Consider the following 16440-nt stretch of genomic DNA (forward strand, 5'->3'; position numbering starts at 1 on the left):
CCTCGAACACCCGTTTAGTGGCCAAGGAAGGCCCCATCCCCTACACCAAACCTCTTAGGACTATTTAAAACAGTATTTAAAGTATGTGTTTTACTTAAAAAGAGTAGGGTTTGCTTATGTAAGATATTCTGACAAAATTCAAACCAAATGCAAATATAATATTCAGATAGCCCCAACTCTGAACCGAATATGCTTTTAGCTATTTATTTGAATTCAACTATTCAGATTTTTTTTTTGGGGGGTGGGGGTTGTGTTTGAAATTTTGAATATCTGACCCAGATCCAATCCATTGACAACCTTTTATCCAGCCCAATCTCGGACCTATGCAGTATGCAAACAATTGTAGTCGTTGTTTTTTCAGATGTCAATATAATCCTGAAAAAATCACTATATTTTAAAGTAATTTCTATTTCAAAATATTCATTATATTAATTTAAACAAATAATGTCGAATAAAAACAATGTTATTTCAATATTTTACATTAAAAAAATGGTTCCAGTTGATTTTCCTCCACCTAAAAGAGATACCAAGATCCGTGACACTATTCAAGATAGAGATGGCAGTGGACTGGGGCGGGGATGGGGGACAAGGTCTCCACCCCCTGTCTCAAAATCCGGACCTCCATCTCCGCACGGGTTTGGATTTTAACTTCCATCCCCGCCTCATGTCTTCCATCCCTGATCTAAATGGGGCAAGGCGGGACGGGGCCCCATTTTCCTTCGGTCCATTTCCATCCTTAAAGAAGGCTTGGGGACGGGGGATAGGGATGGCAGCGGGGTAGGGGACAAGGTCTCCACCCCCGCCCTGCCTCAAGATTAGAACCTCCATCCTCGACAGGGATGGATTTTAACCTCAACCCCCGCCTTCATCCCCGTTTCATGTCCTCCATCCCCGGTTCAAACGGGGATGAGGCGGGGCGGGGCAGGGTGGGGATATTGCGGGGAAAAGTGACGGGGACGGGTCGTGGCGGGGATGAGCCTCTTTCATGTCTTCCATCCCAAACGGGGATGGATTTTAACCTTCGTCCCCGCCTCCATCCCCGTTTCATACCCTTCATCCCCAGTCCAAACGGGGCGAGTAGGGGGCGAGGCCCCGCTTTCCCCCGGTCCACTGCCATCCCTAACGGGGGAGGGTGGGGCAAGGCAGGGATAGGGACGGGGCAGGGCGGGGGAAAGCGTAAGTCCATCCCGAAACGGTTTTTGATTTTAACCTGCATCCCGGGTCCAAACAGGGCGAGGCGGGGCGGAGCCCCCATTTCCTTCGGTCCACTGCCATCCCTAATCCAAGAGCCGATAGTGAGAATCATATTCGGATCCGTTTCGGTCCTTCCGGATCCAATCCAGATAAACCGCGCAACACGAACCTCAAATTGAGGCGCGCACAAAATCCCGTCCTCCAAATCCTCAGAAAAAACGCCCTCTTCTTTTTCATCGTTTCCTTTGTTCTTGTTTGGATTCTCTTTGCCTCCTCCGATCTTCTCTCTCACTTCCTCAAGAAACCCTAATATCCCGAACTCGCCGATCTCAAGTTATCGAACTTCACATTTCCAGTAATTTCCTTCTCCCCAATTCCGAAACCGATCGCTACTTCCTCCTTGGATTTCTGAGAGAAACGGGGAAGAAAAACTAGGGTTTCTTTACCTACTTCTCTTCCATTTTCTCTGTGGGTTTTCTCCAGTGCCGTCCGCTTTCGAGGTACGAATGTAGTATACTGATGATCTTTGTGCTAACGAACGGTGTTCCTAATGTAAACTCTTCGAAATTCGTGGTTTTACTGTTGCTTTATTAGTCTCCACAGTTTTTTCCCCGATTGTTTCTTTGAATGCAATCGTGATCGGTGTTCTGGATTCGTATTCTTTCCATTCTGTTTTCGTTATGTTTCTGTGCAGGTGTGTGACTGTATTTTTTTATGGTTGAGTGCGGCATTGTCACACATTCTGACGGATTTTAGGTTTCTGGTTGTGGCCTTGTTGTGTTATTCCTTTTGCCTTTTCCTTTCGTTTTTCTGTGCGATTCAATCATCTAAGAATTTGACCAGTACCAAGCATTAGTATGATAATACGATGATCTGCAACGAGTTAGGTTACCTATAAGCGTGAGTGTTATACAATATTGCAACGACAGATTTCTATGATATCTTTCTATTGCATTTCTGGTTCTGGCATTCTTTTCTCCTTCTTCTCTATCGTTTCGTGTTATGTATGATTCAAATTGCTAAGAACTCAAACAATTTCTAGTGTTGTCTACAAGCCCACAATATATGATGATCTGCGATGGGGGGTGGGGTTGTTGAAATTTAGTGTTGATTTGGTTATAGTTTCTTCAGCTAATCAGGTTGTTCATAATTTGGCAAAGCCATTGGGGGTAACTTAGTTTGAGAGATTGTGTTGTGAACTCAGTGTTGCGAGCTTAGAGTCAATACTAGGGGGAGTGTTGAAGTTTTGTGTTGATCAGGACTTTAATCACGTCTAATTTTGTCCATAGTTGGTTCATAATTAGTTTGGACAATTTTGATATTTTAGAAAGTTTGAGTCATTATAAAAGTTTTATATTTGAGATTTGTCTATTACCAAGTGGGATTCCATGTAGGACAATCCTCATAGGCATCTGTAGCAGCACTTTATTTCTGAGTCTATTTTCCATAAAACTTTAAATTTCTTTATAACAATGTGGTCTGTTGTTACCCGTCACTATTTTTAAAACGTCATAATAGAATTCTAAGAACCAGCAGAGGTATGCACAACTGTGTTGAAGTACAATACACTTTGAGGAATTTATGATCTGTCAAAAAATCCCCTTAATTACTTCTACATTGTGTGCTAGTAACTTGTATTTCTAATCCAAATCATCTCATTTAATGACTTCACCCTGACCTGTTGCATGTGCGGCTGTTATTTGTCAATAAATATGTTGATAGAGCATCAAGTTTCTGATATGAAGATAAACATGATTGAGATGTACAAAGCAATGGAATCTTTTTCTCCATTGAGGCATATTTTGCCTTTGTACAGTGTTGGGCCGATTTTGTTTTTGGAGTTTATATCATCCATTGGCGAAGTGGTACCTCTTGATGATGGGGATGTCTGTTGATTACATATCATTGTCAGAGATATTTATCCTTTTTTTTCCCTTTTGTGCTCTGGTGTGGCAGCTGAGTTGGTGGCAATCTCACTCTCTATTAAATGGCAGAATGGCCTGCCACACTATCGTGTACAAATTTACAGTTGCAAACCAACCCCCTTAAAGCTGGTGTTTACATGCGTGGAAAGGTGTATTTCAGTATAATGAAAGGGTATTTGTTCGGTCACCTTTTCTTTATTCTGTTTTTGTTGATACAGAAATTGAATGTTCTAATGATGGCTATAACTCAAGGCATTTAATTTCATTGCAGAAATCACTTCTTGTGTTGACGCTTTTGTTGCAGGAACTCTTTGCCAAGGGAATGGAGGATTTTACTTCAGTTTCAAACACAGGCAGTCCACAGGGCCAGCACTCAATCTGCCACAGCAATTGCAGGAGAGAGGCACCTCGTGCAAAGAGCCATGCGATGCCAATGTTTTGGAAATGTAATAAACCCTGAAAACATGTCAGCGTTAGAGTGGGTGCCTGCTGTAGATCAAGTGCTCCTAGTGACTAGTGCAGCCTTTGCATATATGGCTGGCGTCATCCCCTCAAAAAAATCATCAGTCACCACGAAGAGGAACTCCATAGACATGAATGCCGTTACACAGCCTGCTACAACTTCTGGTAGGTAAGCAGTTGTTTTGTAGCTTGTAAGTAGAGAATGTCGTGTTAGGTATTCATATGAAGAGTAAAACATTGTCTCATTTTACTGATCTGTTACAACTTACAAATTTCATATTGACAGTGCAACAAAGGGTTTGAATGAAAGCAATTTGACACCTGCCTGGGATGAAGTGCAGAAAAAACTTGTCGATGCTTTAGATGCAGTCTTAGATGATGGTAATTTGGATAATATAGAAGCCAAATTTGAAAATAACAGCATAAAGCATCCCTTAAGTTTACATGCTATTGCCGTTGGTCCCAGGCTTCGATTGATCTGGACTACACTGTTGCATATCCAGAAAGAGGCAAGCAGTCTCCATATCTCATGAAATCTTGTTGTTTATCCTTATTTATTCTTGAATTTGTAATTGGTTGCAGTTTAGAGCCTCTGAATGCGAGAAACTTTGATTAATCACAAATCAAGATTTTGGTTCAAGAAAAACCATAAGCATTCCTTTTTTTGGCAAATAGCTATATACCTTTTTCTTTTATTGCACATGTTAGTTGACTTCAAAACCTACTCTAACTTCCTCCCCCCACCCCCCGAATGACCCCATTTAATCTTTATAGAAGTTATGATAATTGTAGTGTCCACAATCATCCTTTTGTTTTGAGAACACTCACAAGTTTTAATGATTACAGGTGGTAAATGGGATAAGAAGGTACAGTACCTGAAAACTTATTGGAGGAATTTGAATCCCTCAGATATCTGATCCAAGGATTTCTTTTGGCATGGCCCATGACAAATCCCAGGTGACATAATCCTCAGATCAGAGATCCTTGAAGTCGTCAGATCTGGGGATTTTGTGTCCCAGTACTCCCTCCGATTGCAAATGCTTGGATCTCCCCCTGTGCCCTACGGCCTTGCCTCTCTTTCCTGCATGCCACTCTTCCCTGCTCCTTCACATCTCAAACACAAGATCCCAGATCAGGAATCAAATGCTAGTTATTCTGCAATGTCCTATCCTTCTTTCGTGTCATCTCCCTTTTGGTGCATTCCAAAACATTCCTGTCACCTCAACAATGCATATAGATTTCATGTGCTAAGTGTGTGAATTTATTTGGTAAACATAGTTTTTACTATAATTTGTCTATTTGGTTTATGGGATAGAAAACCCATTCCTTAAATTTGTAATCCATGTTCTGTAACAATTTGTTGGAATGTGAGGTGCCATCTGTCAAAACAAAATTATGGTTTCACAGATGATGTGTGGCTCCTATGCTTCTCACATGCTATGTGTCTCTGCCTTTGTGTATCATGACAGTGACTGCACTTAGCTCTATAATGTTTTTTGTGATGTCATTGGTGAAACTAATTTCACAAATCTTTTGCCTCCTCTTATATTGCTGGTTAAGGCTTCAATTAAATGTTTTGGCAGGTTGAGAATATTTCAGAAAGCAGTGGCATTCTCAACAGGGAGGACTGGTTAGTAGTTATATCAGGAATTATGAGGGCGTCAATTCAACCCATATGCATAGGGTGGCTGAAAGAGGAGATGTCTTTAGGGAAGAAAATGCATCAGAAGGTAATTTCTGATTAAAGTACTGCAAATGCTTCTGTAACTTCTGTTCATTTGTCATGGTCTGAGATTTGAACATTTTGTTCTATTTCTCTATAGGCTGTTCTTGCAACAGCGTTTGAAATACTCGAAGATGATGGCTCCATTTTATGGAGTTTAAGGAAGACTGGGAAGGAGGATCTATATGCGGATTTGCTGTACTTTCTACGATTTAGCTCAATTAGGTAATTCCTTGATATTTCTCATGATTAAGTTTGTCATCTCTGGAAGAAATTCTGGTTGATAATTTCAAGACGATTTGTGTCAAACCTTTTGTAAGGACCCAGGAATTATAATTATGCTGCCCCTGTATCTGCGTAATTCTTATTATTTAATTCATATTGTGGCAGGACTGGAGGGTATTATGATGGTCAATTTCTTGCACAACATGGTATAGATATCTTGGAAGATCTGTTGGTGGGCCTAGCTGATAGAATTGCAAATATTTATCTGGAACTTATATCTGTTGACAGTGCTGTCTCCAGCGAAATGAATGGTGTGGGTTTAGTATTGTGTTCATTGTCAACTAGAGAACTTCAAAAATTAAGAAATCAGGTATTCTATGCCCTTTCTTTTTTTACCACCTTACAATCTATGGGATTTTATTATATGCTGTGTTGTGTCAACTTTTTGGATGTGGAAGACAATTTGGTATTTGGACTCTTTGGTCCCTCATAACAACATCAACCCAACATGCAGGTCCCACTTCAAAGTGTCATATTGGGCCCATTCAAAGAAGTGCTTTCCTTATAGTTATGCTTAGGAAAAAAGAAGCCAGCCTACTTCTTGCACTCTCTCCCTCTGAACTCCTACAACAGAAGTAATAACAGTCTAGAATTCCAACCTACTTCCTCCAGTCCTCTCAAAGTTGGCCTGAGGTTTTTTGCTGGGCCACAGTGATGGATTTAGTCTGCTTCTCTCCCAGGTGTTTCCACTCGGGGTTACTCTTCCCTATCATTCCTTGAACACCATCCCCGAACTCTTCAAAATTTGCCATCTTGGAACTCTCCTCTTTGATAAAATTCCTCTTCACCTTCCAACTCCACATCCTTCCCCTCCTGGCTTCCATTTATATGTTTTCACCGTCTCTGCTGGCATGCGAAATTCTTAACTCAGGTGCAAAAAAATTGTGCTCAACTTGTTAACAGACACTAAAGGTCATCAACGTTAGTAACACCCTTTTTGTTAATGCAGTTATGATATGATTCCATTAATGAAAAGAGAGAAACTGTTGTCAGTGTTGGTAATTATGATTTTATGCTGTAGTGAGTGCGACCTTGCTAAGTCAGTCCTCCATAGGGATTGAATGGAGCATTTTCCAAGCATGCATGTATATGCTTACGAGCGTGCACATGCACACACCCCCACTGAAGCTTCCTGGTGCTATAACTAGATGACAACGTGACAGATGGTGGCATGGGTCTTCCACACAATAATTCACAATATTTCTTTCACCTTCACATGGTATGGCTTGTTCTGAATGTTTAGTTGTGGTTCTTATTGACTGAACACTCATGTAAACCTGCACTAATATTATGTGCAGGTGGCCTTGAATAGTTGGTTACATCAGAATATTGAGGCTGTTGTATCTATGTACGAGGATCGCTTAGACTTATTTGCACTTGGAAAAGAATCATTTGAGAAGACATTTGAGACTTCTTCCAAGAAATGTGTCTGGTGGACGAAGCTCACCATGAAGAAATCTGCACCATCATTGTCAACTTCACATCATATCACGATCAGTAAATTGTCATTGCCTGTGAAACGGATCAAAGAGCTGAGAGCCTTGACGGGTTGGTAAGTGTGGACTCTATCTTGGTGCAAGATTCAATCCCACCTGTTCAACTGTATAAAGCATCAGAAGAAATAAAGTGATTGGGAGATGGTTCAGAAATTGCCTTTGTGATCCCTAAATAGCAATTTCTGAACGCTATGCATTTTGGTTTTGCAGGATGTATTATTTCAGCTTATATCTGGAGTTCTTTGATATCACAATGCCATTTGTGAAAGTGGTTTTTGACAAGGTCAGCAGTGCCATCTCTTTCTTCTTGGTTTGCTTGATTGGGAGGTCTTTAGGTCTCATTTACACTGGCATAAGGCAATCCCTGAGTTGGAAGTGAGAGTTTTGCGTGTTTATCATGTTTTTTGATTTTTTATTTTCCCCTCCTTTTGTGTTCTTAATTGTTTGCAAGCACGGAATCATCTCATCTGACTGACACACAATACCCGATTCTATTGAAGATACAATTTCTTCTCCCCTTCTACTCATTAATCAGTCCTGTTGCATGCACCTTAGCACATGTACTTATGCACGTTGATGGACATGCAAACAGCTCCCCAGAAATGAATGGTTTAATGCTTCATATAGGCAATTGCTTAATATTTTACCTAATTTACATGCTTATGAAGTAGAAATTCAATGCCTGGGATTCAAACCCGAGACCGCTCGGTTAAGATATAGCCATTCTATTAGGTCCAGCCATCTTATTCAGCCCCATGTGGCTTATCTGTATATTTAGAGGGTGTAGGAATGCACATTGGAACATCATCTCCTCTTAGTTTTCGTCTCTCTGCGTGGTTGGTGTCCTGGGAGGACCTGACATATCGTTTTAACGAAATCGATGGCCCAGATTGCAACCCAAGGGATGTTGGCGGCCTTCACACAGTCAATGTGCTTTACACTCCAGGGTTCAAACTCCAAACACTGTTTTCTAAAAGAGTAGTCATATGTTGAATCACGCAGCCACACAAGAGACCAAATTTTCTTTTTCGATTTTGAATTTTTATTAGATTCTCTCCTTTTGTATGTAGTTTACTTTCATATTTTTCATTCATATTTTGAAATAGAAAACTATTGGTAAAATATATGGAAACAAAACTCGTGAAAGATTTTGGTGGGACGTCGTGAGAATGAGTTTACTAGTATTTTGTAAATGCTGGGGAAATTGAAAAAAATATATATAATTTTGTTCTCTTCGCTCATTCTTTTAAAATTCAAAAAAGGTCCGAATCACAGGGCTAAGGGCTAACTATACTAGAGTTGTGTTTGGTGTCCATCAGATGATCCAGAAATCAAGCCTTCGCTGTCACATGCCCTTAAGAATATTGTTATTCTTTCGCGAATCAAAAATAAAAAAAGAAAGAAAAGTTGATATGCTGCAAGTGTTTGTGAATTGTTTCTCAAGCACAGGAAAATCCGATTGGGATGGTAGGACTCAGCATGGAATGGATCTATGGGCATTGGAACCAAACGGGTCTTAGAATATAGTCCAACCCAATATTGGACCTAAGCCAGGTGAATCCGGGTCAGCTTTTAATGCAATGATAAGGGCCCATTGGCAGCTCCTACATCTAATGGACCACATCTATAATATTATTTTGTTCTAGCTTTATGTACAGTGGACCATCATAACTTAACTCTATGAACTTAAAATCATCACATCGTAATGTAAAGTACTGTGGATCTAATTAGGTCTGTCAACGGATTGGGTTTGTACTGGTTATCTGGCCCGACCGAACCTGAATTTCTGGGTTCGATTATAAAAAGCCTGACCAAATATTATTCTGGCTGACCCTGCCCAAACCTAAACAAGATGCAGGTTGGATTTGGGGTATGATTTTTGTTGGATACGTTAACCCACCAAACCTGACCTAAATATTGTCCGTGTATTTTTATGTAGAATATAAAATTTGGATGCCCTTTAAATTATACTGATCAGGAATCCGGCCTGTTGGCAGCCCTACATCCAATGAAAAGTCTAAATGATTGTGTATGAAATTATTTAATGCATCTTTTCAAACTTTTTGTCATTGGTAATCACAAGTAGAATAAAGGAATGGTGCCAATGCAAGTCTATGCCAAGAACGACCCAATATCATATATGATAATCTCTTATAAGGTACTTCCATAAAAAAAAATCTCTAATAGGGTCCTAGCTTTTTTATTATGTAAAGATGAAATACCTACAGTTATTATACTGTTCAATGAGGAGCTTTACCAACGGCCTTTCCATTTGACTAAAAAGGCTCACTAATGAGTATATATGTGACTCCTAAGTCTATTATTGTCAATGGGTTCACCTAGCTTTTGTTTCATTTAAATAATTTGAATACTTTTCATCCTAGAATGACGTGTTTTAAAAATCTTGGTGGGGAACGTGAAGCCATAATCTTCAATCTAACTATATGCATTGGGATTTGTGACCCTTTCCAGATTCATGCTTGACTCTGCTTTTCTGGTTTCTCTGACACCTTTTATTTGATGTTGTTATTGGTGTGTGTGTGTGTGTGTGCGCATGCACGCCCGCGCATGTGTTTTCTTGATAGCAAAAGACCTCGTGTGTCCTGGGCCAGATTTGGATCTAGATAATTCACATTCAAATATGGGTCAGATCCGAAACAAATAATGTCAGGTTTAGTCCGGGTAAGAATCGGATAAACAAATAGGTTCAAAACTAGATCTGATCGGACCTGTTTTATCTATTTGGCATGAAAACAAACGTTTCTTTTGATGGGCGCATGAAAACCAAATAGGGATGTAAACGGTTTGGATCAGGATCTGATGTAGCCAATACCATACTCGACTATTCCAATGTTGCCTAAACTGATTCAAATTTGGATGGTGAAAAACTCATAGCAGATTCACTTTTTTTACATATAAATGGATTCAGATATCCATCATACTTGGATATTTATCAGATTCAGCCGCAACGATGAAAACCATATCCACCGATGGTTACCCATGTGGTCAGCGGAGTCCTGTGTCAAGTTAAAGGCCCAGGATGGAATCCTGCTTGTGCATAGGAGCTGCCATTGCTTTATCATGGTTGGGACAAGTAAGGCTTGGTGGTCGAGTCCTCGACCCAGAGTTTTACCTTGTAGTGAGGGGCCCATTAAGTGACTCTGTTCATGGTGAGGGTTTTCCTTTGTCATAAAAAAAACCCCACATCGGCATCCAATTATAACCGGATATGGTTTTGGCTTACCAAATGCAACTAAATGGAATTGAATTTCAGTCAGCTATCGGATTCATTGACATCCCTAAAGCCAATATACTAACCTGTTTTCCGTGGACATACTATCAGAGGGGTTCAGATCACGATTTGGAATTCTATCGTATGTTTTTGAGCCTGATCTGAATCCAGAATCAGACCCACTCGTTGAAAGTTGGATCCAGTGTTGGGTCACCCCATGACCTGACCCGTTTGCTCCTATGTGAATCGGAAAATGAAGTATCTAAAGCCTAAATGAGGGCCACTCGTCCTCAATTCTCAATATATTGGCTTAGCTGTTCACATTTTTAAAAATACCTAGAAAAGACTTTGTTACCCTAAAATTCCTAATGGCTCATGCAGATGCGGTAGCAAGCAAGAGTTTCCTGCATTTCTGCATTCCCACTAGCAGTAGGAAATTTGGAAATCCAGGAAAATTGGAAATCCAGATAATTCCTGATTTATGGTGACACAAAATCACACCATAAAGCCCAGGTTCCCGTAGCTAGAGAATCTGTGTGCTACTGAAAAATCAAAAACTTTGGACACTAGGATCAATTTCTAATCAAAATTCTGTCGAGAGATGTAAACAGGCTGGATTTGGTTCAGACATAGGCGTTACTGGATCCATCATACGATTCAAATCTGGTCAGATTCAGAGTCGGACTCCTCCCATACAAAAAAAGCCTATCAAGGAATTCAGATCCCGTTAGCTAATCAGGTACACTTCTGCATCTGCTGGGATTTGGATGCAAATCTTTGGAACCGAATACAATCCGCTTAGTTAGTTGGAACTGTAATAATGTTTTATACTGAATCCAACTAAATGATAATCAGTCAGTTGGACATCCAAACTAACCCCCATCTGTTGACGTCCCTAATTCCAAGAGGAGAGACCCTTAGGTGGTGTTTGGATGCACCATCTTATCCAAATAAATGGGATAAGGTGGGACGTTCTACTATGAAGCATAATGCAATTTCTCAACTTATCCCATTTATCTGTGGGTGCAGCCAAAGCAACCTTTGAGGTCAGGCCCAGATTACGCCATCTCATGTTGTCAAAAGATGTGTTCATACAAACAATTGGTTAAATGGAAATGCTGAGTCTGTCCTAAAAACAATGTTATCAGTATCGGTACGTATCGTATCGGGGGACAATCGATACGCTGCAAGCCTGAATAGGCTATTTTTTAATAAATAAAAAAATACCATTTTTTGAAAATATTATTTTAAATTTATTTTGATGGTTTTAATATGTGTCACGTTATGGTTGACACATAATAATTGTTGGGCCAATACTGAACGATTCACTTGAGTATCGGTATCTCAGCCGATACAGCTAAATCAGTGGCCAACATTACCTAAAAGAAAACCGAGGCAGAACACGATTGGTATCACGTAAAATGCAATCATGGTAATGAACTCCAAGGGTTCCACTGTAAGTACATTTTTTTGGCATCATGGGAAATGCAACTAATTAAGTTCATGATCTCCAAAAGTTCATCACTGGTAACTTTGAAGCCCCATCAGCTTCTTGAGTTGTCATCAAATTCACAAAGATAAAACTTTAATTTCTCTCATTGTGCTGAATACTGAAATATTGTAGGGAAAGCATAAGAGGTAGGTTCAAGTTGATCTTATGCTTCTGATCCTGAAATTGAGCATGTAGGGTTGTCAATGAACCAAGTTTTACTGGGTCTTCTCCAAAATACTATACCCGGACTGACCAAATGATGTAGCCTTGTCGATTTGGTTCAGGTACTGGGATTCATACCCACTTCCAACTAGGATCTTCTGTTTTTTCTGAAAGGCAAGCTGGGGTTAGGCAGACCCCCACCAGTTATTATTTCACCTACCACTGGGTTTTGAACGTGAAACGTCACACCACAAGGAGACGTGCACCGACAGCTCCTATCAACCACGACGAAGCCCCCCCATTGGTACATGACCCAATTGTTCTAACCACGCAGAGCCCCCATTCAAACTAGGATCTTCATTGGTGCGTACATGACTCAATTGTTCTACTGAATGTTTTAGAACAACTCCAAAGCTATGTCACATGAGTAAGGGTACAACATGGTGGTTTAAAAAAAATGTGAGTATGGGAACAAAGTTGTATGTATGGATGGTAAAATGGTGTGTCCAAGTGTTGACCTGTGTCGACACGGGTACGAAGAAAAAAATGGAGTGTCCATGTGACAAGGTCCAAAGATTGACATGATTAAGTGGAACCGGTCATTGTTAGCCAGATATGGACATGTCACGGCTCCATCCGAATCCTGAACTAAACAATGAACTAGGAATTGTATTCGGATCAGTTCTCACCTGGTTCAGAACCAATTGCAAACTCTATATTGGAAGCCTACATGGAAACAATTACTTAGCTGGTAAGAGTTTGCTTAATGAAAAAAAAGGGACAAATGAAAGAGTGGAAAAGGGAAAGTAAAAGGAGAAACGTATGTATTTAGCGCTTTGGGGATTCAATTGTTCTAAAGAAGATGGTGGAAGGGGGGGCATGATGGCACAAAGATGATATATACAATGCTTTTTCTTTTTGAAATAAGATGATACATGCAATACCATAAAGTGAAAAACTTAACTTAGGGTCTAATGATTTATTCATGTGCCCTACAACCTTTACATGCCTGTCTGCATGCATTGCAAAATTCCATAAGAACTCTTTGTGGGAAATAGGGGCTAGCTAAATGCCTTCACTCTCACGAAGCACACATCTTTACAAAAAGTAGGGCACCAATTCCATCCAGTGTGTTCTTTAAAGCAAATCCTATAAGCTAGGGTTAATGGCCACTACAAACAATAGATCGATCTAACACACTCACTGAGATTCTTTATGGGGAATTATTTTGACATGATGTTAGATACTAAGGGTGTCAAAGGGCCAGGTTTACCTGGACACGATCCGAACCAAACCCTACAGGGGTCCGGGTAAGGTGATAAATAAGAAGACCCGATTATCACCTGGGTCCAGGCCCAAAGGTTCGATTAATACATGGACCCGGGTATAGTTTGTGAAATTTTATATCAGACCTGTACCCAACCCGAGTTCGGATTAAGACCCGTACTTTTTCAATGTAAAAATGATAAAAAAAACATGGTTTTACCGGGTATGGTTCATGTAATTTTTATCAGGTCCGGGTATGATTTTTCTTATAGTAGACCCGATTATATCTGAGTCCGGACCTGATACCATACCAAAAAGTCTGGTCCAAGTCTGGTTCCACTGGGTTGGAATTGACACCCCTGTTAGATATCAAATGTCAATTATATTCTTAACCAAAAGTTCTAAAATAAGCCAAAACGTTATGTATTCATGGAATCAAGATTTGTTTGGTTGGGGGCAACTCATCTTCAAAATAAAGAAGGAAAAAAAAACTAACAAAGGGGAAAGAAGGTAACTTCATTGAACTCCGCATTGCGATGTGATACCTTATCCCATTTTTCCGGATAAGTGTTGTGTCACATTACTGGAAATTGATATTGGCATCTAGCCTTTTAGGTCTATTTTGTCTGATCCCATTTTTCTGGATAAGCATAGACTCATTAATTGAAACTGATATTGACATTATCAACTAGCTGTTCAGGTCTATTAGGTACTCCATTTTTTCCTATAATTGTGTGTGTTGTGTCAATTAATTGAGATTATCTTTTTTGATATTTACAGAGAGAAACTGCCCCCTGACCTAACCCAGCTTGCTCTACCTGCCGTATCACTGTCCCGACAGCGTAAAACTTGGTGGCCTTACCCGTTGCCCGTAGGGAGTCGCCATGGTCAATTAATTGAAACTGGTATTAGCATCTAGCCTTTTAGGTGTATTTTGGTGATCCTGTCTCGGCCCGAACCGGGGCCCAACCCAGCCTGTTTAGGCCTAATGGGCGGGCCATGGGATGAGGTTTTCTCAATGGGCCTGACCGTTGCCCACCCCTAGCCCAAGGTGTCTTTCAAATAACAGACAAAAAAAATTCTTGTCACAACAATGTCAATTGAGAAAAAAAGTATAAAGGATTCAATTTTTGATACCTACTATCGTTTCTTTTTAATTTATAACCCAAGAAACCGCTCCCCGGCATGAAGACCTGGTCGCGCTGGCTCAACCTGTCATACCTACGATCATCGTGCCGGCAGCCCGTCGCTTATGCTTTTATAATATTTTGGATAGGATGGGATTTAGAAGAAAAAAAAAGCACTATTTTGCTTAAAGGCAGAAAATTACACTTAATTGCCGAAAAAAGTAGAGGTTTGAATTATAAAACTTTTGGGATTTCTACATAATCTGGTGCAAAGAGCGAGCCTAGTGAGGCTTTATGATGCCAATTCCAGTGGGGCCTATGTATTTAGTGGAAGACAAGGGCTCTTTTTGGTGAACTCAGATGTTGAGAGCATGCTTGGTACCCTACAATCCTACACAAATGGAATCATTTATGATCAATGGTGGCAGCAATATCATCCTTTTGGTTTCACAGACCATTTGCCACAGTCAAAAGATTCGCTCTTTAAATATTTGACCTAAATATAATTTGTTTCGAGCAATGTTGTCAGTATCAGTACTTATCGTTATGTATATGCCAATATATCCGCAGAAAATCGATATGATTTACCTTGAATCGGTTATTTTTTATTAAATGTAAAAAATATTTTTAATATTATTTTAGTGGCTTTAACATGTCACTTTTTTTATTGATACATAATGTTTTTTATTTTTTTTGGGTCGATTTAGAACGATTCACTTGAGTATTGGTATTGGTTGATTCACCTGAATCGTTTGGTCAAAAGACACAGGTCCGATACCTATAATGATAACATTGGTTCCGAGGACTTTGTGGCTCCAAAGGAGTTAGTGAGACCCAAATAACAAAGTTAAAAGATATGGCTAATCATTAGGTTAACATATATCAAAAAAAAAAAAATGGCAGAGAGACAAGGAAAAATGAAGTTGTTTAATCATCTTGATTTGTGTGATATTAACCACAAGCTAATTAATTAGCTCGTGGTTTGAAACTTAAGGCCTGTTTGGAATCTTAGCGCTGGGATGGCAGTGGACCGGGGTGGGGTCCGGTGACAAGGTCTCCACCCCTGACCCATTTCAAAATTTCGCCCTCCTTACCCGCACGGGTTTTGATTTTAACCTCAATCCTTGTTTTATGTCCTTCATCCTCGGTCCAAACGGGCACGTTTCTATCTGGTCCATTGTCATCCCTAAAGGTATTTTTAGTTATTTTACTAACAGGGATCGAGGTGGAGACATGGCGGGGCAGGAAAAAGTGTAAGTCCATCCCTGCCTCCATCTCTGCATGGGTTTTGATTTTAACCTCCATCCCTGGTCTAAATGGGACGGCGGAGCCCCATTTTCTCGGGTTCATCGTCGTCTCTAGATGACCGTTTATAAATTTGGTGTTCCCGAGGCAAAATCTTGATCAAACGCCCATAGTGGTCCCGTTTGAAATCTCAACGCTAAGAAGGCCATTTATAAATTTGGTATTCCTGAGGCAAAATCATGATCAAATGCCTATAGTGGTCCCGTTTGGAATCTGGATGCTAAGATGGGCATTCATGCATTTGATATTGGAAGTGAGGCTCTTTCTCCTTAGTATTTAAACTAAAGGATGAATTTGGCAGCTGCCACTTCTTCAGGTGCATAAACTCCATATATAAAATACCATCCCAGCTACCAATCCCAAACAGGTCCTTAAGGGGCGTTTGATTGCCTTGGATCTCAGATCCGAGAGTTTGATTTGGTTTGCTGTGGTGCCCACAACACATTTTTGGTTTGGCAAACGAAAGATCTAAAAAAAAAACTTCATAAACGGATAGATCTTTAGCCTGATTGGTGAAAGTTCGGGTTAAAGTCAAGCAAAAAAAAAAATCCATGTGATATAGATCGTAGAATATGTAATACATGGATCTTCTTAGATCGATTTTGAAATGAGATGAGGCAATCAAATTTACCGTTAAGGAAACTCTTTTAAGATCACAATGGCAGTAGCAGGTCTAATTTTGATTGCACTAGATCATGTTTGGACAACCAAAGTTCCAAAAATATTTCAATTCCCTACATGATTAATGTCAACTTGGTTGTAGCGTTATGC

General features: G+C 40.0%; 1 protein-coding gene across 1 annotated transcript; it reads left to right on the forward strand.

Annotated features, from left to right (window-relative positions):
* The first annotated feature begins 1567 nt into the window (after positions 1-1567).
* On the forward strand, positions 1568-7707 carry LOC149821611 (uncharacterized). Its single transcript, XM_089980598.1, has 9 exons — positions 1568-1694; positions 3151-3291; positions 3424-3750; positions 3868-4090; positions 5165-5311; positions 5405-5529; positions 5695-5899; positions 6888-7141; positions 7296-7707. The coding sequence occupies exons 2-9, from the start codon at positions 3182-3184 to the stop codon at positions 7462-7464; spliced, it is 1560 nt and encodes a 519-aa protein (XP_089836724.1). The 5' UTR covers positions 1568-1694; positions 3151-3181; the 3' UTR covers positions 7465-7707.
* The last annotated feature ends 8733 nt before the right edge of the window (positions 7708-16440 follow it).

Source organism: Nuphar pumila, chromosome 11 (assembly GCF_984573655.1).
Source record: "Nuphar pumila chromosome 11, dmNupPumi1.hap1.1, whole genome shotgun sequence".
Classification (NCBI taxonomy): domain Eukaryota; kingdom Viridiplantae; phylum Streptophyta; class Magnoliopsida; order Nymphaeales; family Nymphaeaceae; genus Nuphar; species Nuphar pumila.

What these genes read in the sequence shown, in the direction of transcription:
- LOC149821611 (XM_089980598.1), top strand. Translation starts at nt 3,182, where the DNA reads ATGGCAGAATGGCCTGCCACACTATCGTGTACAAATTTACAGTTGCAA. An exon ending in CCTGCTACAACTTCTGGTAG is followed by an intron (nt 3,751 to 3,867) that starts GTAAGCAGTTGT and finishes TCATATTGACAG; the next exon opens with TGCAACAAAGGGTTTGAATG. An exon ending in TGTTGCATATCCAGAAAGAG is followed by an intron (nt 4,091 to 5,164) that starts GCAAGCAGTCTC and finishes ATGTTTTGGCAG; the next exon opens with GTTGAGAATATTTCAGAAAG.